The following is a 26,462-nucleotide window of genomic DNA, read 5'->3' on the forward strand; positions in this document are numbered from 1 at the left end:
TCACAGACTCTGGACCAACAAGAGGGAGCCTGCATGGGACCAACCTAGGCTCACTACATACATGTGACAGTGTGTCGCTTGATCTACTTGTAGGACTCCTAGTGGGGGGAATAGGGCTTGTCCCTAATGCTTTGGCTGCCTTTGGGGAACCTAGTCTTCATATTGTGTTGCCTTGTCCAGCCTTTTTTTCCCTTTTTTTAAAAGTTTTTTTTTAATTATTATTAAAAATTTCCACCTCCTCCCCACCTCCCATTTCCCTTCCCCTTCCCCCACTCTCCTCCCTCTCCCTCTCTAGTCCAAGGAGCAGTCAGGGTTCCCTGCCCTGCTGAAGTCCAAGGTCCTCCCCGCTCCATCCAGGTCCAGGAAGGTGCGCATCTAAACAGACTAGGCTCCCTCTCCTCTCCCCCCCCCCCCCCCCCCCAAAGCCAGTACATGCGGTAGGATCAAAACCCAGTGCCACTGTTCTTGGCTTCTCGGTCAGCCCTCATTGTCCTCCACGTTCAGAGAGTCCGGTTTGATCCCATGTTTTTTCAGTCCAGGTCGCACTGGCCTGGGTGAGATCCCATTAGACCAGCCTCACTGTCTCAGTGGGTGGGCGCACTCCTCGCAGTCCAGACTTCCTTGCTCATGTTCTCCCTCTTTCAGCTCCTCATTTGGGCCTTGGGAGCTCAGTCCGGTGCTCCAATGTGTGTGTCTCTCTCTCTCTCTATCTCCATCCATCGCCAGATGAAGCTTCTATGGTGATATGCAAGATATTCATCAGTATGTCTATAGGAAAGGGCCATTTCAGGCTCCCTCTCCTCAGCAGCCCAAGGAACTAGCTGGGGACATCTCCATGGATACCTGGGAACCCCTCTAGAGTGAAGTCTCTTGCTAATCCTAAAATGGCTCCCTTAATTAAGATATCTTCTTCCCTGCACCCCTATCCACCCTTCCTCCATCCCAACCATCCCATTCCCCCAGGGTCTCCCCATCCTCCCCTCCGTCACTTTTCTCTCCACATCACCCCATTACCCCTTACCGCTACCCCACCCCCACCCCCAAGATCCCAATTTTTGCCTGCCATTCTAGTCTACTTCCAATATCCAGGAGGATAACTATATGTTTTTCTTTGGGTTCACCTTCTTATTTAGCTTATCTAGGATCAGGAATTATAGGCTCACTTGTCCAGCCTTAATACAAGGAGATTGCATTAACCAACTTGATATGCCATGCTTTGTTGACACCCATGGGAGGCCTACCCCTTTCTGAATAGAAACAAAGGAGGAGTGAATTGGGGTAGGGAGGGTAGAAGAGGCAGAAGAATGGAAGGAGAGGAAAGGATGGAAGAGAAATTGTGGTCAGGATGTAAAGTAAATGAATAAATTCAATTAATAATAATAAAATCTTTGAAATAATATCACATGTGTATTTCATGTGAAATAATATCACATGAAATAATATCACAAGTCTTTGTAAGACTATTATTTATTATATTATAGAAGGCAAATACTTCCTCACACAGAATTTATTACATAAACTTCAGTGTATCTGTTTCATATTAAAATTGTAACTCTACAATATAAAAAGTCATTACACTTTAAGTATTACTCTTAATGTAGTGAACATTTTTTTTCCTTAGGATTGTGCAAGTGTGTATTGACTTATACACAAAATTTCACACTTCATATAAAATTAAAATCAATAGGGAATGAGATAATAAAACACATGTACAAAAACTCACATATGCATACAGATGAAGGATGAAGTACGATGCCACTGTCCAACTACCTGGAGTGTCATTGCTATGAATTTGGTCATATGAATCTTTTGATTATCTTAGTAGATGAATTCAAAAAGAAATGCTATAGTCTATTAAAAGAGGAAATGCATTTGTCCAGTTATAGATAATTTTTATCTTGCAATTGATTCTAAAAAGGATTCTGTCATATGGGGCTTTCTGCTTATAACAGTAGGGGATATTTGTTGAGATCAGGGATCAACAAACCTTTTCTATAAAATATCAGATAGCAAATACTTCGGGCTTTGTAGACTATGTGGTCTTTGTCTTACCTTCCCAGCTTTGCCAATGAAGCACAGAGCCATAGACAGCATCCCAATAGATGAATATCATCATGTACCAGGAAGCATCAGTCATGGGTACATTAATCTGAATTCTGTGTTTTCAAAAGTCATAAAGTATTATTTTTCTGTTCACATTTATAAAAGAAATAAATTATTCTTAGTTCTGTGTCTGTGCATGTACAGGTGGCAGGCCAGATTTGACTCCCAGGACGCAGTTTCTTGACATCATCTTCAAATGTCTGTTTTTCTGCCATCAGAAAAAGATACTATCAGGTATCTGCCCTACTTAAGGCTTCAGGTTGTTTTTTTTCCATCTTAAAGGTCCTTATTTACTTTCTTGGCTTAAGTTTACTTCACAGACTTTTCATAACATGAAACATTATAGTAAGAGTTCACTTTTTACTTTCTTTTCAGGCTAAATATTCCCCGTGGGAAGGCATTTTTTTTGCCTTTTCAGTTGACTGTTGAATATGTAGCACCTAGAATGGTGCTCAATAAACTGTAGACGTTCAGGAAGCATTTACTCTACCCATCTATATATAGCTAGAGTTCACTGGATATTTAAGTTTGAAAGCAATTATTATGTGAAACACATGAAGTCCCTAAGTGTAATAACTCAGAATTACATCCTAGCCAGAGGAGTATGACCAAGCATTGAGTTACTCCTGGATTTAGATGGCAAGCAGATGAGAAATGGCCTGAGAGGATGATCACTAGTGGCTGGAGAATTGGGTAAAGTGCAGAATTATTTAATTGAATGGAAGCCAAGGCAGAAAGGGAGTAACTATCCTGAAGTTTTCTAACAAATGGATTAAAATATAATGAACAACATTGCACTTCGACTTTGCCTCCAGGTTACAAGTGAGCTTGAAGACGGGGATTAATTAGGGTGGTAGAGACAGATGCAACCTTCGAGTGAGGTACAGTGCACTGAGACATAATTAAGACAGTGTGATTTTATCATACATAAGGATGATCACATTAACTTCTGAGAATGGCCCAGGGTGATCCTAAAATAACTACAAACAAGTGTAAAGTTTTTACATATCACAGATATTGATCTGTTGGAAAGGTGAAAACTATCAAAAATGTTTTTGGCACAAATGGTTACACATATGGAAAGAAATTCAATTACTTTTTTGCATCATATAAGTAAATTCTGGGCTATAAAACTCAAATATTGTATACAGTAGTGTTTTTAAAAAAATAAGTTAAAAATTCTAAAGTTTATATATAGCCATAAAGGCTCACACACAGGCAAAGCAATCTCAAACATCAATAGCAAACCTGTAATGCTTCCCAATTTCAAGATATATTACAAAGTTTCCATAATTAAAATATGCAACTCTGATGTAATGATAGACATATAGGTCAACAGGAAAAAATAGATATCCCAGAAATAAGTCTAAGTGTAAAGAAATTTGAGTGTGCATAGCTAGTTTTTAAATGTAAGACTGAAATTGTCAACCTTCTAGAAGAAAATAATAGGACCACTTGGGGTTGGCAATGATTTGTTGAACAGGACACAAAAGTACTCACAATAAAGCAAAAATAGAAGAGGGTAATTTCACATCAAATAAGGAAGTGTGTGCACAACACATACACAATAGAGAAATGAGGTACCCAAAGTTGGAGAAAATATTTGCAAGATATCAGTCTTACTAAGTATTGAAATACAAAATATGTAAGACTTCCTTGAATACCATAGCAAAAACCACAGACAACTCAATTAGAAAACCGAGCAAAGGATCTGAATAGACATTTCCTTAAAGAAGACATACAAATCACCATCTCAATTTTATAAAACGTGCCCAATCATGAAGGAAATTCAAATAAAATTGCAATAATACATTACCTCTTTCCTATCCATTAGTATGACTATTATCAAATAGTAACAAAGTAGAACAAAATAAACAATCAAAAACCTAGAAACAAATAAGAAAAAAGTTAAAACTTGTCAAAGATATGGTGAAATTATGTATTTATAAAATATATACGTTTTATAAATATAAAATATACTACATTTATAAAAGAAATAAATTATTCTTAGTTCTTTGTCTGTGCATGTACAGGTGGCAGGCCAGATTTGACTCCCAGGACGCAGTTTCTTGACATCATCTTCAAATGTCTGTTTTTCTGCCATACTATCAGGTATCTGCCCTACTTAAGGCTTCAGGTTGTTTTTTTGCCATCTTAAAGGTCCTCTATTCTGTTTTTGGGAATATAAAGTCATACAGTCAATGACACAATTTAGCTAAACAGCAACAGGAAGATTGATGAGTTTAACTGCTAAAATTAATTTATTTTCAGCCAAATAAATCAAAAAATATGGAAATGTAATCTGTAATCAGGGAGGAGACATTGAAACATACACAGCGAGCTACATATTAGCATATATAATATATAAATATTTCCTGAAAATTAGTAAGAAAAATACAGAAGATTTGAAAGAAAAATGAACATGGGCTCAAATAGGTTCAAGATGAAAAGGTCAAAAGGAACGTGCACATATGAGTATGTTTACATTAATTGCTGGTCAGAGATATTTTTCTTAAAAATCCAGTGTTGGCCTGTGGGTTTCTATAGGATAACCAGGATGGCCTGAGTCTGCCACCTCCAGATGCACAGATTAACAAGGACAGATGAAACACAGCTACACTAACAAAGTGCATTGTGGGTCACACACTAGAGCTGAACTGTGAGGGCATTGCGGAAAGAAAGGGAGAAGAGTGCTTTACTAGTCATGGTGGAGGGCAGTCACTGGCAGAAATAAGAATCCCCAATGGGAACCATTGAGAATGACTGGAGTCCCTGCCTGTCACATGCTCACATGCAGTTAGATGCAGATGACATTGCAGAACAGAAGATGGAACAGTGTTGGGTAGGTTAGACCTCCTGGACAGAGGTAGGTTATACTGGCTGGTTTTGTGCCCATTTGACACAGCTAGAATCATCAGAGAGGAAGGAGCCTCAGTTGAGAAAAAGCCTCCACGAGATTCAGCTGTAAGGTATTTTCTCAATTAGTGAGCAGGGCTGGAGGGCCCAGGCCATAGGGCGGAATGCCATCCCTGGCCTGGTAGTCCTCAGTTTCTGTAAGAAAATTGACTGAGCGAGTCATGCGAAGCAAGCCAGTAAGCAGCTCTCTTCCATGGCCTCCGCATCAGTTCCTGCCTTCAGAATCTTGTCCTGTTTCAGTTCCTGTTCTGACTTCCTTCGATGATGAACCACAGTGCTGATGTGTAAGCCAAATGAACCCTTTTCTCCCAACTCGCTTTTTGCTCATGGTGTTTCATCGCAGCAATAGAAACCCTTTTTATTTAACTTTTTATTAACTACTGGATATAAGAAAAATGGTAGTGACTAGAGCTGATACTAGATTCTTTCAGGCAGATTTTTCTTTGCTTTCTGGAAGTCAGTAAAAGCAGAAGTCTCCCAGTCTAAAGTAATCTGAGACTGAGGCGGCTAAAGATACATTGAATGTGTTAGAAGTTCTGAAACATCACCATTTGCTCTTAGTGATGGAGTCTTGGCTGAAATGCTGGTTACCAATGGCCCTCTAGCTTTGTACATCTCAGTTTGCTTACTGTTTTCTCAGTGAAGAAAAATTCCATAAGTTGTATGGAGTTTCACATACTTTGACCTGTTGGCACTTAAGAACTGGCAAATAGCTCTGAGGAAAAAGTACTTAGTTTCTCACATCTTAGTGCTTGCCTGTTCCCGGTCTTAGGAACCCAAGTGGTGGCTGTGATTTACACTTTGAACAGTAAGGCTGAAGAAAGGGTAAAATGCATGAAGTAGTCCTGTTGTCAAATGGCAAGGTGTAGAACCTAGACAGTATTGAGTGTTGGTTTTAAACTATCTTATTTGTAAGCAAGGCCCTTTAGCAGAAATGGATTGACATTATCTAGTCAGAAAGGTGGAGATTAGAGACAGAGGTTTTTTTTTTATATAAATAATATGATGGGTGGAATCCAAATGCATAGTGATAGCAGGATTCTACATTCCAAAAGTTAAGAGAGGAGGGGTGGACACACAATGGAAGAGTGCTGGTAGCCATTGGCTTGGAGATCATTAAAAAGTTAATGAACTTCTGCTAATAGAGACTATTCCTGAATTTGACTATGGTACATTTACAAATATTTACTTCTACAGTGACGGAGATGGCACTATTCATGAAAGTAAAAAAGACGACATTTCCTTGATGTCGGTCATTCACTGTGATGTGCCACCATATTAGAGCATTCACAGGTGGATGAATGTGTCCAATGAATGAGCTAATTTAAGATATAAGTGAGCCAGAAATATGCTTAGCTATTGGCCAAACAGTATTGTAAATAATATAGTATCTGTGTGATTATTTCAGGGCTGAGTAGCCAGGAACAAACAGTCTCCTACAGTACTTATTCATTCACTCACTAGGTTTACTTGGGTGAATATTCATTTGAATAAATTATCCAGTGACTGTGTATCACCAGGAGGCTGTGGCTTACCAGGTAAAGTTCTAGTGTCTGTCTCCAGTGGAGCTACATGGCTTCTCTCTGACTCCTCCCTTCTTCCTCCCAGCATTCAGTTTAGTTTTTCCTGCCTAACTCTGTTCTGCCCTATCAGGCCAAGCCAGGTTCTTTATTAACCAATGGTATTCACAGCATGCAGAGGGGAATCCCACATCAAATTAGTATATCTATGAGCTGATGAAATGAAGATAATGATGGAGCTGTTCAGAGTACACTTAAATAAAAGCAATCTCTGTGCACCGAGTCTGGGGAGGTCCTATCTTCTCTTCTTGATCCATCTTCCTCAGTATGCTACTCATCTTTCTGTTGTTGACTACTTGAGATAAACAAAATGCCTCAGAGTAAGCTTGCAAAGTGGACAGATTTATCGTGGGCCACAGTTTCAGAGGTTGAGTTCTCCTGCTGTAGTGCTCTCAGTGATATCTGGCTCCGTACACAGTTAGGTCTCATGAAGATGTGCTGAAGGTTCCAGATGGGATGCCTGCCTCTCAGTGTTGGTTTACCAGCGACTCTAGTCATTTGAAAAGTTACTGATTGCTTCCTTCAAAAGTCCAGGTGTGTGAATTTTTTCTTTCTTCCTGATTTGAGATATATGCAGTTCTAGGATATATTTATATCCTAGACCATTTGGAGGGTTTCTCTATACTATCCATGCAATTCATCCATGTGCCACCATCCTGCCTATGCTATGCTATGATATCAGCATTAATATAAGTTACTAGCCTTATTCAGGTCCCAGTTTTAGGATGACTTCCCTTTCTTTATCGTCCTCTAGTCTCTTTGTAGCTCTGTCATTCCAAGAATGCTATCTACATGGAATTGTGCAAACTTTTGGGGTGACTATCTGGATCATCACCCACAATTCTCTTCAGTTCTATTCAAGCTGTTGTCTGTGGCAATGCTTTGCCTCTTCATAGTTTTTGAGAACAATCCCATTATAAACAATCTAACTACTCACTGACAGGAATTGGTGTTGCTTCCTATTTGGAGCTATTACAAAAAAGTGTCTATAAACATTTATATATATATATATATATATATATATATATATATATATATATATATATATAGTGTTCAACACTGTAATCACTATGTCATGTAGTAAGCTCACATTTATTTTTGTAAGAAGACAAAATGCTCTCTTTGAAAGTGACTGTGAATCCTGTATACCCACTGGAAGTATGTGAGACCCACTGCCTTTGATAATCACTTAAGGAATCAATATTTCCTGTTTAGGTGAGCAGTAAAATCGTGTGTTGAATCTTTATTTCCCTAATGGCTAATTGTATTGAGCATATTTTCTTGTTTATTTATTTATTCTTTCCAGTGAAATATCTCTTCATGTGTTTTGGCCATTTTATAACTAGACTTTTAGTAGATATTTTGAGAGTCCTGCATTTTATTGAGCAGTCCCATGATGGGTATGTGGTTTGTAACTATTTTCCCAGGCTGCAGTTGGCCTTCTCAATCTTTTACAGCATATTTTCATGGAACAAACAGTTTTCATTTTGTGAAGGGACAGTTAAAAAACTCTTCTTGGCCTTAGATTCTGAGTATATTCTGCTGTGTTTTTCTCCCAAAGTTTTTTAGCTCAGTTTTAAATTTTTTTTCTTAAGTTCTTATTTACTTTGAATTAGCGTTTGTGAGATGCAAGGCTTAAAATAAGATTCAAGCTTTTGGGGGAAGGTTCAATAACATCCAATTTCTCCACTTCCCTTTTGTCGTAATACTATCTGTCCCCTACCGAGCTGTATTTGAGCCTTTGTAAAGAAATGTACTGAACACATCTGTATCCGTGTTTTTTTTTATTGGTTGCTGTTGATCTGTGTTTCTCAGCTAACACCATACCTTCTAAACTGCTGTGGTATGTTCTACCTTGCAATATAAAGCAGCCATTCCACTTACTATACCCCGCTCCCACAATGGTCTTAGCCCTTCTAAGTCTTGCACCCTAACATACAAATTTTAGAATAGGCTTGCTGTGTTTGCAAACAGACTTTATGGGATCTTGGTGAAAACATCATCAATTTATAGATTGGCTTGGAACCTGTACCCTTACCATATTGCATCTCCTACTTTATTGATGTGGTATGTTAATTTTAGATATGACTTTTCTATCATTCGCACTTCATTTTAAGGATATGGATCCAGGTTTTTCTGGATTTCATTTTTTTCAGAACCACTGGAATGGTACTATGATTTTTCATTGTCATAAGTTAATTATGACGTCGTAGCCTCTTTTTCATTGCTTCCTTGGCACCAGGGCTGTCATCCATTGTTTATCCTTACAGTCAACATGTTACCTGTAGCAGTATGGTTTCTTCATCTTCTGTGTTCCATCAGCCATGGCAAAAATGAGACTTTGTTCACAGGATTTGGGACTTCAGTAGAATTTTTTGAGACTTTGTCACTTGTAAATCCAGCACATTGGTGACAGCTTCTCCTCATGGAGAATTCTTACTCCAGCAGTCATGGCTATCTTCTGGGTGATGAATTTGTGAGAAGTTTGATTTCTGGAAAAAAAAATGGTGTTATTGGCATGTCTAGTTTCTCGGTTGGGAAGGCACTGGCGACACATTCCAGTATAAATGATGCATGATCTAAAATTCAAGCTGGGCTCTTTTTTTCCTCAAAACATCTTTATGCTTTCACAATGCTGTTTCTAAAAGGTGATAGTTTAGTATTTAGGATATTGAAGACTACAATTCAGTTCAATATAATTTCTTGAACTTAAAAAAAGATTTATTTGCCTATAGAACTAAATAAGATTATGCATATAAGAAAATTTTGGTTCCAAACATTATGCCATTTGCTCACCATGAGGTCACATATAGTACTATGTCAATAACTCTGTAATTAGAGTTCAGTGCTTCTTTTCATCTTTTATCAATGACATTGATGCAATACTAATTAAAACAGGCAGTGTTGCATTGGGAATAGAAATGGCCGTGTAGAAGTTACTTAAGAGAAACCACTTCCACTACATGCAGTGAAGAGGGGCTTTAAGACCACAAAGTTAATTTGACAACTGTAAAAGATCCATTTTCCCTTTGATTTGACATGTGTGGAGATCTTGTTAATCCTCAGACATTTAATTCTTACTTAGAACTTCCCTTCTCTCTGAGATATGATTATTTCCCTGGAAGCTGGATTTCTGCTGCAAAGGAGAAGCCTTCCCTTGTAGATTTCACTGCTTAATAGTTTATATTGCTTTCCTGGTAAGAAAAACAAGCAAATGTGTCAGTAATTATTTGGATCCATTTTTGATGCAAACTCTCAAGTGTGTTCCACTTCTACTGGAAACTCTGTTGAGCACATAAACTTTTTTGAGGAAAATAAGGTACTCAAGCCTCTAAAACATTCTAGTCTTCTAATGATGCAACTTAATTTTGGACGAATTAGCATGTTTATATTTTTATATTGGAAAATGTGGGTAATGATATTTCATATAGGATTTTGTCAGAGGAAAGTACACATAGATGCAATACATGTACAATACCAGCAAATCACACGTAGGCAGACAAATGCATTCTATATATTTAAATACCACATAAATGTTACTGGGGTCAGAACTGAAAATGTATTGATGCCTAAATATTCTTCAGTGACTTATCTTTTCCTTTTAAGTAGCTATTTTAAAAATTGAAAAATTGTTTACTTATTATAAAATTCATAGTAAATGGGTTTTAAAGCTTTTTCACAGGATTCTACAACTATTGCCAGTAACTAACTCAAGGACACTTTCACCATTCTGAAAGAAATCTTATCCTCTTTGGGGGATGTCTATTAATGCCTCCTCTGGACCCACAACAACCACTTCTTGTCTCTATGAGTTTACATATCCTTGTCCTGTCCTATAAGTAGAAGAATATAATTTTTTGTTCTCTGTGACTGGCTTCTTTTACTTAGCATATTTTCAAGGTTTTCCCATGTTGTGGCATGTATTATTGTTCAATTTCATTTATAACTAAACAATGTATTATACACATTTAGCATTTTTAAAACTACTCAGTATGTATTTAGTTTGTTTCCTGAAATCACTGTTTGGATAGTGATCTTCATATAATTGAACCCACACAGCATTTTGTATTTTTGGTTTTTTTGTTTTGTTTTGTTTTGTTTTTTCGAGACAGGGTTTCTCTGTGGCTTTGGAGCCTGTCCTGGAACTAGCTCTTGTAGACCAGGCTGGTCTCGAACTCACAGAGATCTGTCTGCCTCTGCCTCCCGAGTGCTGGGATTAAAGGCGTGCGCCACCACCGCCCGGCCCACACAGCATTTTGTAACACTGAACTATATGGTTTTGATAAAAGCTGTCAGATTATATGGCTGATGGACTTCGGAGCTGGGTTTAATTTTAGGCTATTGCAGGTTGACGATTCTTATCTGGCATGGTTGGGGATGGATGTATTTCAGATTTTTAGATTTTTTTTTTTTTAGATTTGTTGTTTTGGCAAGATTTTACCACGTAAATTTCTGTAATTTGAAACCTGAAATTACAAAGCTTGAAACTTTTAAAATTATTTCAGGATTAAAGAGTTTCTGATCTTGCTATATTATGGAGTATTAATTTTATAACGTGGGCGTGTTCGGCACTTTCTGTGGCCAACAACAGCATGAAATTCTTGTATGTCTTTCCGAAAGCCTATCTATACTCTATGTACTTTGATCAAGATTGATGGTTTACAGTGCGGTGGATGTTTAGTATTATTCAAACTGACAGAGTTTTGAAAAGCGGTACCGCTCTCCTTTTAGCTCAGACTACATGAGAGTCCTGGTTTCTCCATCTTCTCCCTGTACCTTGGTATCTTGCCAGCCTTTGTACAGCAGCCATATTGATTGGCATCCTGGTATCCTATTGTGGCTTAAACGCACATTTTCCAGACTTAATGACTTTAGCAACTTTCAAAGTATTTTCTTCAATAATTTTATTTTACCTTTAAAAATTATTTTAGCATATTGAGAAATAGTTGACAATAATCCACACTGAAAATGTAAAATGTGATGGTTTGATATATTTGTGCTTTGTAGAATGAATATCATGAAAACAGAATTACAGTATCTATTTATATTAATCGAAATCATCTTCTCACATGGTGACCTGCCTGACTCATTACTCCTTACCTTCTTGTATTAGAAATGCCGAAGATTAGTCTCTTAGCAAGTTATAGGTACAATGTAGTGTTGTTTATATCTACTGCATTGTGCATTAGGTCTTCAGTGCTAATTAATTTGATAACTGGAAAGTCTTGTGCCTTTTAGGAAGTTTTAGATAACATTCTTTATTAATCCTATGAGAATTTCATGCTATGTATTTTGGTTCTAGTCAGCCCTCCTCTCCCAACTTCATTTTTTGAGACCACCAGTTATACTATGTATTGACTAAATACTCTTTGGCAGTAGCGTCATCCCTGACACGATCACCCTCTTATGCATCACAGCTTTAAGGAAGATTTCAACACCTTCCCATTTCTTCACAGTACAGCATCTAGTACCACCTTTCTACCGTTTCTGAACTGAGTTCTTCTTCAGTTTCACACCCAAATGACGTCACACAGCACCGACCTGTGTTTGCCTGACTCTGTCTTCAGAGTTAGCCCTGTGGTTTGTTTTTGTCATAGATGGCAGAAATTCCTATAACTATAAGATGAAATGATACTGTTTGATGTGTTGCATGCTTACATGTGTAGATATGCGTGAGCTTATGTGTGTGTATGCCATCAGAAAAACACGATATAAGCACAGTGAGTCAATTTTAGGTTGAAATTATAAAAAAACAAACCAATTTTTGAGAACAGTGAGATAAAATTTATGATAGTAACAGGGATGACTAATATCAGAAATGCAGTGGAGATTCTCAGCAGCAGACTTGATCAAGAAGACAGAATCTGTGAATTCAAGACATATGCTCAGATATCTAGTTAGAGGAGAAAAAAGGGTAAAGAGACCTTTGGGATTCACTGCAGAGCACCAAGAAATGATAGGAAGGCATCATGAAGTAAAGGCACAGAGAGTGTGAGAAAAAGATTTTAAAGGAACTAATATCTGAAAAATTTCCAGATTCTGAGTGAGATATGTTTATGAATGCATGTGGAACTCAAAACTCTCCAGCCAGGCTCAATCTAAAGATGTCATACTTTTTATATGTTTAGAGTTCTAAAATTAGCATATATTAGTTGTACAAAATAATGAGTGTCATTGTAAGATTTTCATAACCATTTCTGGCATTCCTTAATCATATTTGCCTCTCATCATCCTCATTTGTATTTTGGTGGGACTTTTTGTAGTGTATATAATGCTTATTGTTTATAGGTGTGAATATATATGAATCGACACATACACGCATATATTATTTTCTCTCAGTCTGGGCTTGACCTTTTCATTCACTTGGTTTTAGCTTATATTTCTTGTACCTGTTGTATGCTTATTATATTCTCATAGTCTGCCTAACTGATGAGTTACTATGATGAAATCTGGCACAAACAGCTGGAGGGAGGATTGATTTATTTTGGTTCATGGCAGCAGGGAATTCATTCCATATAGTCTTGGGCATGTCCTATGTAGGACATCATGGTGGGTGGGATTATAAGGTGGAGTAATGGACAAGGGACAAGATGTTCCCAAGCACACAACTCCAGTGATGTGTCTTTTCCTTGCTGATATAACCAGAACTACAGGGAAAGCACAGAGCACGGCCAGCTAGTGACTTACCACCTAACACGTGAGACTTTCAGACCACATTTCATGCCAAAATCATAGAATAGTCTATATGCTGCTCTTTATGTTTCATTTCTGCAAAACTTCTGCTCTACGAAAACTCTAGGTAGCATCCATGTATATATAAGTTCTCAAATAACTATACTCCTCCTTTTTTTTTTCTGTTTCACAGATCCCTAAGAGCTAAATTCTTCAAACTTTACTAATAGGAACAACTATGGTTAAACAAAAGCTAGTCAAATATTGCTGTCACCTTTGAACTATGTGCAATAACATAACAAACCTTTCTCAGTAGAAACATACTGAGCAGGGCTGCTTTGCAAAATGTCAGCGCATTTGGAGACTGGATGCAAAGCTTATGTTATTTGAAGCTTTCTATTGTTACAATGCACAATTGTTTTATACTCTATACTGACTTCAATCTCACTCACAACGTGTGGGATCTGTATCAATCTAACATTTGTGGAAATGTTTCCGTGTGATTTCAATAACTCACCTATTGGTACTCTAAAAATGCTTTCATTTAGTTCTCTTTCCACTTCATAAGTTTCAGTCCTTTCAAGATAACTTTCTGCTCCTTTTTTTGTGTACTCTTAATATTTGTTTACAAGAGATAACTGAACTTTTCAAACAAATTTTCATACTTTTCTCTTTTGAGGAAAAGTGTATTTATTTGTATTTTTTGTGTGTGTCTTTATCCAAAATAGCTAAAGATTGACCACTAAAATAAGAAGTCACTGAACCTAGATCCTGCAGAAGAGCAGCTAGTGTTCTTAATCACTCAGTCATTTTTTCTGCCCCTAAATCAAACATTAAAATTAAAATATTTCAAAATGATGAAAATCCAAAATAGTATTTCCAATGGACAGGTCTATAAATGTCCACAGAGTGAAACTTCATGTGTAGCCACCATCCCGCTAACCTCCTACTTGAACCCCAAGTTCTCATTGCTGCGTACTCTACAGACACCCTCCTGTGCTGCCTTCCCAAGAGTCACTTGCATATTGACTGGCAGCTCCAATAACTTGTTTTGCCCTCTTTTCTACTTTATATAAATAGGTTACATAGACCTTTCTTTTACTGTCAGCTTTATGTTGATGGGATCCATTGATTGATTCTATGCTTCCTTCTCTTACTTCCGTTGCTGACTGCTAGTCCAGTCTGTGATTCTGATGCAAGGCGGTAAATGGAAGTGTCTGGATAATTTTCAGCTTGGATCTATTGTGATGCCACAAATGCTACAGCCCTGAAAATTACTTGTTTTTTTGAAGGGGCATTTATTCCTGTTTTTACTATTTATAATCATATCATCAACATAGACAGATATTTTATTTTGTTATGCATACACATAGAAGTAGAATTATTATGTCTTAGGGTATAAATGTGCCCAACCTTAACTAACACTCCAGGAATGGAGCTTCCATTTCTGCTTCCTTAAGCAGGTGAGATCATTGCTTTACAGAAGCTAGAAATCACCCTTGACATAGGTGACTTAGGACAAAGTCATGGTCAGTAGGAAGACTACTGTTTCTATCTTTTCTTTATTAATCAAATACATTTCAAAAAATCTTCTTAATTTTTAAAGATTTTTTTTCACATGAATAGAAAAGTATTTTTTTATTTAGTCAAAATTCAGCATATAAAATGAAAGGTGGGATTTGGATCAGTATCATAGAGAATAGATACACACCCATATCTATATATATACACACACATATATACATATATGTGTACATATACAAATATACACATACACACTTATATATACATACAAATACACAAACATATATATGTTTGTATGTGAGCTTGGAGGCCAAAGGATATAGTTCTCTGATTTTACCATGTAAGATCTGGGTCTTGAACTCAGGCATGCAGGTATATCCTCAGGCTTGGCAACAAGTGTTCTTCCCCATTGCTCCATTACCCGTTCCCAATGTAGACTTCATTTTCTCTGAGTCCTCACTTTAGAAAGCTACCACTTTGAAGCTTTGTGGAGGCGAAAACTAGTGGCAGCGTTTGCTCTTTTTCCACCTGCTACATAGGTCGCTCTGAAAGATCCTGGAAACCTAATAGGATGACCTCACTGCCTGTTTACAGTAAGAGCCTTCAGGATTGAAGCCTGTTCTCAGGAAATTAGTCTCTGATGTGAAACCAATGGGTTTTAACTTCTAATTCTTCACTGGTTATAACCGTCTTAAGTCACTAAATGTGACCTCTTACTTTCAGATAAGGGAAGTTAATTTACCTTAGTGTCAATTTCATTACTTTGTTCCTGGCAGAATTCCCTGGAGGTCCGAGCCCCTGGAGACTGGCAGATGAACATCAGATGCGGATTCCTATGTTCCATGTGACTACCCCTCACCCCACTCAGTGAACTCTCTTTTCTTTCCCCCAAATGAACAAGTGCAGTAGTGTGTGAGGCACACTGGGTTTTTCCAAAATTAAGGCTCCGTATTTCTAGGAAAGAGTATGAAAATATTTTATGTCCAAAATATTTTATATGCTCCCAGTGATTTCTCCAACTTAATACGAAATCTCTGGGACTCCTGAGGAGAGAATGATTAGCAGTGCATGATTGAATTGCATGAAATCAGGAAGGATTTTGAAGCATGTCGGTGTTAGTTTCAGTCTGTCAGGATGTCATTAATGTATTTACATCCTTTGCATATTCTAGGGGGAAAATAAGGAGCCCGTTTTTGACATGTCCATCATTATTAAAAGCTCGAACATTATATATTACTCCTGGCATAGGATTTTATACATAATCAATTGAAGTATTAATCTTATAGCAATATGAGGCTTCGGGACAAGGCCCTGTCCAATATACTCCTTGTGACTCTTGTCTCCACTAGCATGTTAGTGTTGTTTTCTGTAGGTCAGTTGTGGTCAGTCCATGGGCAGTGGCCTAGGAGTTGAGCCAGAGTTCCACTAAGGCTGAAGTTCCCTCTGCTCCTTTAGGTTATTTGTGGTCAGCACATGGGCAGTGGCCTAGGAGTTGAGGCAGAACTCCACCAAGGCTGAAGCTCCCTCTGCTCTTGCTCCCTACACTGTACAATTCTGTTTTCCTTTTGGATAAAACTGCCTTTTCTCTTTCACACAATTTAAGCATTAGATTATTGACAACACACACAATTCTCTCACATGCAGCAGGGTTGAGTAACTTGGTACATTTCTGCTGAGAAGCAGTTTGGAAAGTGTCTTAAAGATGTTTTATATTTTACATACTGTTTTTTTAAAGCACATATTTTCATGATCTGATATAGCAAAGGATTAGTCACTACTGGTTTATAAAAGAGAAAACTGGAAATCTGGCTCCCTAATTACAAACTAAATGCACTGTAACTATGAGGGAACTGAGTCAGCAGTGACTTAAAATATCTTTGTAGGTAAGCATTCCATGCCACTCTCCCTCATGAAGGTATATGTTTCTCTTACATATATCTCTCTCCATCTCTTTTTTCTGTTGTTAAATTTTTTATTACATGTGTTTATTTAGTGTGTGTGTGTGTGTATGTGTGTGTGAGAGAGATGTGGGATTCCCCTCTATATGCTGTGAATACCATTGATGAATAAAGAAGCTGGCTTGGCCTGATAAGGTAGAACAGAGCTAGGTAGGGAAAACTAAACTGAATGCTGGAGAAAGGAAGGCAGAGTCAGAGAGAAGCCTTGTAGCCATGCCGGACACAGACACCAGAACTTTGCCAGTAAGCCACTGCCACGTAGTGATACACAGATTAATGGAGATGGGTTATTTAAAATGTAAGAGTTAGAGCGAATGGGCCAAACAGTGATTTAAATAATACAGTTTCTGTGTGATTATTTTGGAGCTAAGTGGCTGGGAACTAACTAGTGACTTTCCTACTACAACTGGCACACCAATGTGCTGGACTAAATCCATGTAAAACCTGAGAAAGCTTAACTAGATATCCTAGACACAGAAGAACAGAGTTAAGCAAGGTTTGGTAGTGGCATTTTCTTGGGTGGGCTCTGTTTGCTAGAAAAAAGCAGCAGCTTGGCTCCTTTAAGAGAGGTTTTCCTGATTCAGCAGTAGTGGAAACAAAAAAGCTGTGGTTATAAATGCCTGCTTTCTGGGCTGTGCTGCCAGCTTGACCTCTGGCTCTTTCTTGACCTCTGGGTTTTGTGAGCAACATGTTACAACTTGCTTAATGACAACATAGACTGACTGTGTGCTTAAAAATGGGACTGTGAGCATGGCTCTCAGAGGAAGCTAACAGCTCCACCATGTCAGACTGGGCAAAGCAAGCAGGAAGTACCTTATATATTCTAGTAATGATGCAGCTTATATTCTTAAGAAGTGCTTAGGATTTTAAGAAGCACTTCTGGTCAGAAAATAATTGCAGATATGCAATGATGACAAATCCAGATTAAAAAGACCTCTAAATGGGACACAGTGTTGGATAAACATACATAGGCTTGGGAGAGAGAAGAAAAAGAGTATAGATTTAAAACAGATAAGCCATGTAAAGATGGAGAATACACAGAGTCTGGATTATGTATATTGTTGTATTTTCTTGAAACTTTTTGACTATGAAGAAGCTAAGTAACCAAAATATATACTTTGAAGGTATCTTGATTTCAGAATTTGGGTCTAAGGATATGTTGTTTTGGAAAAGAGGTTCTTCTTTTGTTTCCACAGAGGATGAGAACCTGTGATTTCATTCCAAGATAATGTGGTTTGATGTACCAAAATCCCCTGAAAAGTCACCTTGAACACCCCTCAAAAACTCACTTTGCTCAATAAACAGCAGGAAGCAGTTTGGAGAAGAACTATGCCCATATTCCCAAATATTGTTTATATTTTTTTAACATTTAAAGGGGGATATGCTATAGAGATGGATATTCTTTACATTGGTATGGATCTGAGTTTATTGATACAACTTTAAAGTCAATTTTGTTATACTGTGTATATATGTTTCTGCTCTTGATTAAGGTATTGTGATTGTGCAGCTCATTTAAAAATGTAATGTATAATTAAGAAATATAGGTTAATAAATAATCATCTATAATAGTCAAACTTGTAGTCATGTTAGTTAGATTTTCTAGATGTACAGAGATGTATTTCAGATGGATAGGTATTCTTCAAATCTTTCAAAGACTGCAGAATATGGCATTTAAAATGTTTTAATAACTTGGGATTTTGATGACAATGAGACACATCTGTTCCTGGCAGCACAAAGCTACTTCAAGAGGAAGATGGGTATCAAAGAGGCTCCTTATGGAGTTGGTTTGCCATTTGGGCAAGAAACTGCTCTTGCCTGGATTGCTTGATAAACTGGACATGCAGGATCCACAGAGAAATGACTGCAGAACTTGCCTAAAGGTGAGATGATCCTTCAGGGTTTTTGCTTCATGAAAGAGTCTGCCAGGCATTCTGCGATACAGAAAAATGTGATAGACAAACTGCCAATATAGGCAGAACTATCTTTAAAATTTTTTGCTTTGTGGAAAAGTCTGCTGGATACTATGGACCTGTAGGCTAAAGATGGATACCCCAACATTACAGAAGAACTTTGGGTGACTGTACAGGCAGTGAGATGTATCTGTCAATTCTAGAGTTTTGAAAGTTTCTTACAATGCGCTTCCTGTTTACTTAGGTAATATTATATCCTTCTGGAGTCTTTGATAGTGTTAAAGAATAAATAATTATAGTTATAGTTTTCCTTAGATATAATAAAAAAAGTAGATATAAATATTGTAACTGTAATTTTTGCTTGATAACTGTTTTGTTATATGTAATTTTTCTGTGTTAAAGTTAAAACCTTCCTTTTTATTTAAACAGAAAAGGGGAGGTTATGCGGGATTCCCTTCTATATCCTGTGAATACCATTGGTGAATAAAGAAACAAGCTTGGCCAGATAGGGTAGAACAGAGTTATGTGGGGAAAATTAAAGTGAATGCTGGGGGAAGGAAGGCAGAGTCAGAGACATGTAACCTCACTGGACACAGATGCCAGAACTTTGCCAGTAAGCCACTGCCATGTGACGATACACAGATAATTGGAGATGGGTTAAATTAAGATGTAAGAGTTAGCCAATGGGAATCTAGAGCTAACAGGCCAAGCAGTCATTTAAATAATACAATTTCTGTGTGATTATTTAGGGCTGAGCGGCTAGGAATCACCAAGTGGCCTTCCCTTACAACATGTATGTGTGGTGTCCATTTCAGAGTCCAGGAGCAGGTGTTGGAGTCTTTGGATCTGGAATTAAAGCCCCTTATATAGATGCTGAGCTAAATTTCAGTCCTCACATAGAGTAATAAGTGGTTTTAACCACTGAGCCATTTCTCTAGCCCCTCTGTCTTTCTTAATGCTAATGCTTAAGAGTCTATACTAAGATGTTCTCTCTCTCATTTTGTGAGAAAGGGCTTCTCTGTGAAACAGTACTGACTGTCCTGTAACTCACTATATAGACCATATCTCTGCCTCTAGAGTTCTGGGATTGAAGGCTTGAGTGATCAACACTCAGAGATGTTCTTTTCTTAATTAAATCCATCTTTGTTTTTAAAAATAAGTATTTCATTAGTTAAATATTGGTAATATGATTTTGAAGAATGATAGTAGAAAGATTCAAGTTTTATGGAAATGACAATATAAATAAGTATGAATTGTGGAAACGTTCAATTTCTTTAATGCTTTTAATTATTCATGTCATGTACAGTAAACGATAGAGTATGGTTTAAAGTACTTCAGAAGACTGAGTGAGAGGGGGTATAAAAACTGACTCTTAAGGTAGTCTTATCCTCAGGGCATCTGGATATAACATCTTGGCTCCTGTATCAATATATTTAGACCTCCTTTCCTATGGTTTCCAGTTACATAATGGATGAATGTGGAAGAGGGAGGAATATTTATTAAATATTCACTGAGTATCTAGCTCAGGGCCTTTTCATCTATGGGTGACAACCTGCATTTCAAGTAAGAGATGTATCAATCATGAGTTCTTGTACCTGTACTGATATGTTGAAGTGTGTGGCACATTTGTGAACAATATGCAAGTATTTAGAATCAAAAACCACATTTCAAACAAAATCTTGGCTGCTCAGTGGTAAGAGTGGGAACTAGTGCTTTTCTGTGAGATTGTAGATTTGATTAACTGAACCTTAAGTGGTTTTTAAAAATCAGTATTATTTGTTTTATGTCATATACAGAGAATCAGAGAGCAACAGAGGGCACAGATATTATATTTTATTCTTGTTCAGCTTTACTTGGGAGCATGCTGGAACTAAAGAGTTTTGCTAGTTATTTGTTGAGTATGACCTCAGCAAACCACACAGCCTTTAGGAAAAACATTTATCTTCTCTGTAAATTGGGCATTGGGCAAGAAACAGTGATTTTTCAACTGTTCCTGACTGTAAGCTCCAGGGAACAGGCACTGTGATAGTTTTTCTTCTAGACTTTGAGGACCTGTGTCATTCTGGGCTTTCAACCAATGCTCAAAACCTATGATTAAATGAATGACTGAATGTACACTATATGGAGTCTTAGTTCTTAGAGTTTCTCCCGGCTAAAGTTGCTTTTATTTTATTTTAATTATTTCATTTTATGCCTTACACATAATATAAAGGTTCATTAGGAACACACTAAAAAAATTATTTTAAGGCTGAAAATAACTGTTTCAAAGCTCTGACAATAATTTCATTGCTTTTTTTCTGCATAAACAAATCATAAGACCTTTTCACCTTAGTTTTGTTTCCTAATACAAGCCTCTATTCTATAACTGAACTGTGTAGAAGTGGCATTTGTCACAGAGAGATGAATCTGAGATGACGGGGCACAGAAAATGATGATGGAACCTGTCAATCAAGAGAAACACACATGTGAAACATCACCAGGTGCATGGCAAGCTGAGCAGGGTGAGAAAGGTGTGGCTGAGATGTGTCTGTGGAGGACGAGAGGAAGGCAGGGGGTCCCATGAAAGCCCCACAAGCCTGGTTAGAATGTCGCCTTTACTTGGTAGGAAGCAAGCCATGCATTATTTTAAGAAATCAGAGATAAGGTGGCCATATTTATTTTGCTGAGGGTTCTGTAGCCATAGTGTTGAGATTAGACCCTCATATCCTGAAAGATGTCAGCTACTATAGCTCTTGACCTTGGGTTTAATGGATGTCATAAATAATACAAAAAAAACGTTTTAGAGTTCAAAGTATGGCATTCACCTGTTTTTCAGAGCTGGTTTTCAGTGTTATGAGAAATGATTCCTTAAATATTTCATTGCTCTTCCAAGGGAAAATTTATTGCTTCTCTTAATTAAGAATCTAATTTGTTAATATGCTAACTCAATGAAGGGAGACATAATACACACTGGAGATGAGCAGAATTCACTCTTACTCTGAATCTTCTCCACTGTGGTATAATTTTATTTGCTCTCAATTGTGACCATTAGAGAATCTACCAAGAAAAATATTGGATGTGACTGGCTTGACAAAATACACTACAATTTGAACCACTGTACTCTGCATGAGAGTTATCTTGAATGACATTTTTATTCTATTGCTTGAAACTACATTTTTTTTCTTGCCCAAGAGCATTATGAATATCATCATTTCTAAGATAAATAATAATATCCTTTTAATTCTGATAGCACACACCATGTCAGGAAGATGGTTTGTCTAAGGATGGAGAGGGAGGTTGTAATCATTAGGCATGACTCTGCTTGGTCTATTTTTAACACTTAACTAACTTGTCACTTTATGGGAACTGTACATGTGTGCCATAAATCAATATAATTAGTAAAAGCAGGACATAAAAGTGGGTGATACATTCCTGCAATTTCCACACTTGGGAGTCTGAGGCAGGAGGTTGCCATGGGTTTGAGGAAAGCCTGGATTACATAATAAATTCAAGGTCAGCTTTGTATATATAAAACAGTCTGGTTTCAAAATCCAAAGTAAGACAAATAAAAATAATAAGTGATTACAGTCTCAAAAAAAGCAAAACAGTGTTTGTATCAGAAGTTAAGTGAAAGAGAAAAAGCAGAACTGTACTTAAAATACAATGAAAATCATCTTTTAGTAAACAGAGATTGTTCTAAATATTGGAAGATTCCAATTGCAATATGAGCCCAGAAAGAAATAACTAAAATGGCTTAAAATGATTGTCTCCAAAATGAATAAAAACCAATAAAAACCCTGTATGGTAAATGGATAAAAACAGAGCAATTCATTTTTCCCTTGTGCTTTATGATCTAGTATTTATGTGTGTGTATGCTTCAAAATTATCTTATACTTTCAACTTAAAAATATACTAATCTTAGCCTATTTTTGAAGTATATTCAGATTTATGTTAAAGTACTTCCTTAATTTATTTTATCAAACAGCGTGGACTTATACAGGGGTAGAAGGAAATGGATTCAGCAGAGGGCTAAAAAAAACCTATAGGAATATACATACAAGTGGTAATAAAGGCTAGCATTTTTTTCAGCCGTGGCTATGTGCAGGCTATAGAGGATAACTTAAATTTTTACCGTGAACTTATGATACCAGTGCTCAGTATCCTTATATCATATGAGATGATAGGAGAAAGTAAGTAAAATACCCTAGACCAGTAGCTGTCAACCTGAGGGTCATGATCCCTTAGAGGCTGTATTTCAGTATAAGAGAAATGCAAATAAATATAATAAATAAAAATAAATGTTACAATTCATAGCAGTAGCAAAATTATAGCAATGAAGTAGTAATGAAATAATTTTATAGTTTGGGGGGTCACAACAATATGAGGAACTGTATTAAGGGACTGAAGCATTAGGAAGGTTGAGAACCACTGTCCTACACTCTAGCTGAACCTGGACTCCAGTCCTCCTGAATTTAACCTTATGACCTCATGTTATAAGCTGAAAGCCAAGACTCATTGGCAACTTGTGCTCCTGTGTCCCTGTCACTGTATTTTTCCACTACATTGTAAGTGTCTCTTCATGTCTGTCTTCTGAACACATTGTTAGCTCCTCTACAGCAGGGATGATGTCTATTTATACATATCCAGAGATATAACACAATGACACATAGCAGAAGCTGAGTAGGTGCCTGTTAGTGATCTAAACCCACTAAACACTAAAACCTTTAGTTTAGAGAAACCCACTAAAGCCTGATATATTTATTATCACTACTGGAAATGTTAATATGGGGAAGTACCAAATTCTTTTTAAGTCCCAGTAGGGCATTCATTTCTTCAAAGAGGAGACATTTCAGAAAGGCAAGTAAACTGATGGTTGTTGTCTAAAGGAATTTGAAAAACTGTGAGAAAAAAACTAATGGAGACGATCATGATAAGAAATAAAATGTAGTCATAAGAAAGGTAGAGACAAAGGATTCAGAAGGTATAATTTGATTATACTGTATGATAGATCAATCATTCCTGCAGAGAAGCAGCCAGTGTTATGTTTATGGTAATACAAATAAGAAGGATAGTTGGGGTACTTCAAGCCTTGGGGGGGGAATCTAAAGTTAAAACGTAATTGAAAAAAGAAAGAAAGCCATTCTACATTAAATATTACTAATTTTAACTGAGTGGAAGAATCGACTTAGTTTTACCCTTGAAAGATTGAAATCTGTTCAAGTGATTTCCCACTTTCTCTTCTACAAGGTTCAGTGTGGCTGGCTTTATGTTGAGGTCTTTGATCCATTTGGACTTGAGTTTCGTGCATGGTGCTAGATATGGGTCTATTTTCATTTTTCTACATGTTGATATCCAGTTATGCCAGCACCACTTGTTAATTATGCTTTCTTTTCCCATTTGATATATTTTGCTTCTTTATCAAAGATTAGGTGTTCAAAGATGTGTGGATTGATATCCAAGTCTTCTATTCGGTTCCATTGATCCTCCTGTCTGTTCTTATGCCAATACCAGGCTGTTTTCAATACTATAGCTCTGTAGTAGAGTTTGAAGTCAGGTATTGTGATGCCTCCAGAAGTTCTTTTTTTGTACAGGATTGTTTTGCCTATCCTGGGTGTTTTTGCTTTTCCAAATGAAGTTGAGTACCATTCTTTCGAGGTCTTTGAAAAATTTTGCTGGTATTTTGATGGGCATTGCATTGAATCTGTAGATTGCTTTCAGAAAGATTGTCATTTTTACTATATTAATTCTGCCTACCCAAGAGCATGGGATATCTTTTTATTTTCTGGTGTCTTCAATTTCTTTCTTCAAAGATTTAAAGTTCTTGTCATAAAAGTCTTCTACTTGTTTGGTTAGAGTTACTCCGAGATATTTCATGCTATCTGTGGCTATTCTGAAGGGTGTTGATTCTCTGATTTCTTCTCCAGCCCTTTTATCATCTGTGTACAGGAGGGCTACTGATTTTTTTTTTTGAGTTAATCTTGTATCCTGCTACATTACTTAAAGTGTTTATGAGTTGTAGAAGTTCCTTGGTAGAATTTTTGGAATCACTTATGTAAAGTATCATATCATCAGCAATCAGTGAGAATTTGACTTCTTCTTTTCCAATTTTTATCCCCTTGATCTCCCTTTGATGTCTTATTGCTCTAGCTAGGACCTCAAGAACTATACTGAATAGATATGGAGAGAGTGGAATCGCTGGGAGTTTCTCTCCATTTAGTTTAATGTTGGCTGTTGGCTTGCTGTATATTGCCTTAATTATGTTTAGGTATGTTTCTTGTATCCCTGCTCTCTCAAAACCTTTATCATGAAGGGATGTTGAATTTTGTCAAACGCTTTTTCAGCATCTAATGAGATGATCATGTGGTTTTTATTTTTCAGCTTGTTTATATGGTGGATTACATTGACAGATTTTCATATGTTGAACCATCCCTGCATCTGTGGGATGCAGCTGACGTGGTCATGGTGGATGATGGTTCTGACGTGTTCTTGGATTCGATTTGCTAGTATAATTATATTATTTGTTCTTTCCATTCTCCAAACTCTCCCTAGTCACTCCCTAGTCTCTTCCAAATCCATGGCCTCATTTTCTACAATTGTGTTTTATATATATATATATATATATATATATATATATATATATATATATATATATTAGCACACATATATTCATAAATAAATCAATGTAATCCACTCAGTCTGTATAATGTTATTTGCATGCACATGATTTCAGGATTGACTATAACTTTTGCCAAGACTCCTCCTGGCGTCTCAAGACTGTGTTGTAATAGGGAAACATTCTCTCCTCTAAAGTTGACTACATTGTGCTGTGCTTATGCGATCTGATGCTCTGATGTCTGTGTGTACATCAGTGCATCTCGCTGGACCCTGATTTCCATGAGGACTGGCCAGTGTCTAACTTTGCCTTCCAGGTGCCTAGCACCGTGTCTAGCAGATGCAGTAGTGGTCAGTAAGCATTTGTTGTGTGACATTTTTTTCTTCTGAAATGGACCCTTTATCTGTCCCTTTCGCTCATTCGTTTTTCACTCTTTCAGGTCCTCTCCATATGTCCCAAAGACATGAGAGCTGACATCTGTGTTCATCTGAACCGGAAGGTTTTTAACGAACATCCTGCATTCCGATTGGCCAGCGATGGGTGCCTGCGTGCCTTGGCAGTGGAGTTCCAAACCATTCACTGTGCTCCTGGGGACCTGATTTACCATGCTGGAGAAAGTGTGGATGCCCTCTGCTTTGTGGTGTCGGGGTCCTTGGAAGTTATCCAGGATGACGAGGTGGTGGCTATTTTAGGTACTGTGAATTTTTCTGATGTCGTATCACGTGTGTCACAGTCCTGGAGTTTCTCAAGTTTCTAAACAGAAATCCCCTCTGTTTGGTGACTGTGGAAAAGGGGTCACTAATAAGATGATGAATTTCAGTGGAAACTTGTAGCTGTATCAGCAAAGAACATTAGTCTCAGTCACAGCTAACACAGAACGTAGGCTCGCATTACATTCGTTTAGATAAAAGCTGACCACAGCCTAAAGCCTAATGTCCACCCTCATTGGTAAGCGGGAATTTACTTTTGGAACTATTTTCAGATTAGCAATGGAGGGAGTTGGTCTTGGAGGGCAATAGATCTAGCTAGTCAGCCCCTGCCTTTAGGGAAGAGCCCTGCAAGGGCTGAGGAAGTACGAAGGCTTGCCCAGCTAGTTAGTAATAAAGAGGGTTGAATACACATCATCCTACTCCCTATGGTCCTGCCTCATGGTGGTGGGTGAATTATGAAGAAGATGGTGCTGAGGAGGCTAATGAGACTCACAGGA

General features: G+C 37.3%; 1 protein-coding gene across 1 annotated transcript in view; it reads left to right on the forward strand.

The window, feature by feature from the left end:
* The window catches only part of Kcnh5 (potassium voltage-gated channel subfamily H member 5), a 286,746-nt gene that overhangs the window by 190,510 nt on the left and 69,774 nt on the right, over positions 1-26,462 (forward strand). The window contains exon 9 of the mRNA XM_038337552.1: positions 25,695-25,947. Within this exon, the coding sequence (XP_038193480.1) occupies positions 25,695-25,947 (253 nt within the window). The remainder of the gene's footprint in view (positions 1-25,694; positions 25,948-26,462) is intronic.

Source organism: Arvicola amphibius, chromosome 7 (genome assembly GCF_903992535.2).
Source record: "Arvicola amphibius chromosome 7, mArvAmp1.2, whole genome shotgun sequence".
NCBI lineage: Eukaryota > Metazoa > Chordata > Mammalia > Rodentia > Cricetidae > Arvicola > Arvicola amphibius.